Genomic DNA, 1,143 nt, shown 5'->3' with positions numbered 1-1,143 from the left:
TTTTTTCTCTTTTTTGTGACATAATTTCAATACTCACTTTTCTAATCGATCTCCGAGCAGCTTCGCTCGGTCGGCTTTCAGAGGCTCATATAAGTCTTCTACTTCTAAAACTTTCTTGTACCCTGTTCTGAATATCTTAATGGTCCACCTGTTTCAAGGGTCAATATGTGAAAATTAGATATTCGCTTACCAAGTAGCGTTAGATTGCAGATAATATAACGATAAAAACACGGCAAAACTCGGAATTAAAAGGGATTAGAAACAACTTCGTGTGGAATTATGTTTCGCGGCATGACATTGCGCTTTCATTATATTAGCCTCGCGAGATGCAGCGTCATCTTTGAAGACAAGGTAAATTTGCGTGAAGATAAAGAGTAATTTGTGGTAAAAATCTGTTTTACGTGGTAAGCAGCACGTACTTACATTTACAGCACGCATTTTGAAATGTCATTACGAATCAGCTGTTTCTCACATCTAAATACTTATTAACGCAATAAATCCTTGTAATTCAAAAGTTGAATATGATAACATCAAATATTTAATCATTCGAATATATTTACAGATGTTTAAATATTTATTCAAAAATTATTATAAAATTATCGACTTTTTAAATACCCGAACTTTTTCTTAGATGTAATATAATGTATTTAACTTCTCTGAAATGTATGTAATAATGTACGAGATATGGAAGTGTAATTATAATTCAAGAAAGTAATTGTAATCATAGACAAGCTTTAGTCAGCTGTTTCGATATTTATAATCCAGTTAATCGTAAATCTAAGAATCGAAAACAAATCTTTAGTTATACTACGTTTAGTTATACTACGTTACTATTATTCAACGTTTGAATGCGAATTCAAGCGCTTAGACACCTCCAGATTTCGCAAAGAGCCCGAGGAATCTCGTTGTAAATGAGTCTAAAGATCCGGAAAAGTCGTGCGAACTCACCACCAAAGCAACACCGACAAGAAGTTCGCCTTCTCCCGCGGATTCGGCTTCGATTTGATCTTCGTTGAATCCATCGGTCCTTATACGCGGCATTAACTCGTCGCGAGCTGCCACTTCGACGGTTAAAAAGCACTCAATTAATTTATCGGGTTAATCAACGATTTCACACTCCGACGCTTTTGCGTCGAATAATCG

At 35.3% G+C, this 1,143-nt stretch overlaps 1 protein-coding gene across 1 annotated transcript in view; it reads right to left on the bottom strand.

The window, feature by feature from the left end:
- LOC105457745 (multidrug resistance-associated protein 4-like) overlaps window positions 1–1,137 on the bottom strand; it is an 8,749-nt gene extending 7,612 nt beyond the window's left edge. The window contains exons 1-2 of the mRNA XM_011702581.1: window positions 949–1,137; window positions 38–148 (exon numbers count right to left, since the gene is read on the bottom strand). Coding sequence (XP_011700883.1) covers window positions 38–148; window positions 949–1,022 — 185 coding nt within the window. The 5' untranslated portion in view covers window positions 1,023–1,137. The remainder of the gene's footprint in view (window positions 1–37; window positions 149–948) is intronic.
- Window positions 1,138–1,143: the final 6 nt, after the last annotated feature.

The sequence above is a fragment of the Wasmannia auropunctata genome, unplaced genomic scaffold, assembly GCF_000956235.1.
Source record: "Wasmannia auropunctata unplaced genomic scaffold, wasmannia.A_1.0 LD335081.1, whole genome shotgun sequence".
NCBI classification, from domain to species: domain Eukaryota; kingdom Metazoa; phylum Arthropoda; class Insecta; order Hymenoptera; family Formicidae; genus Wasmannia; species Wasmannia auropunctata.
Note: the sequence above shows the minus strand (reverse complement) of the source record. Positions and strands in the feature narration are given on the sequence as shown.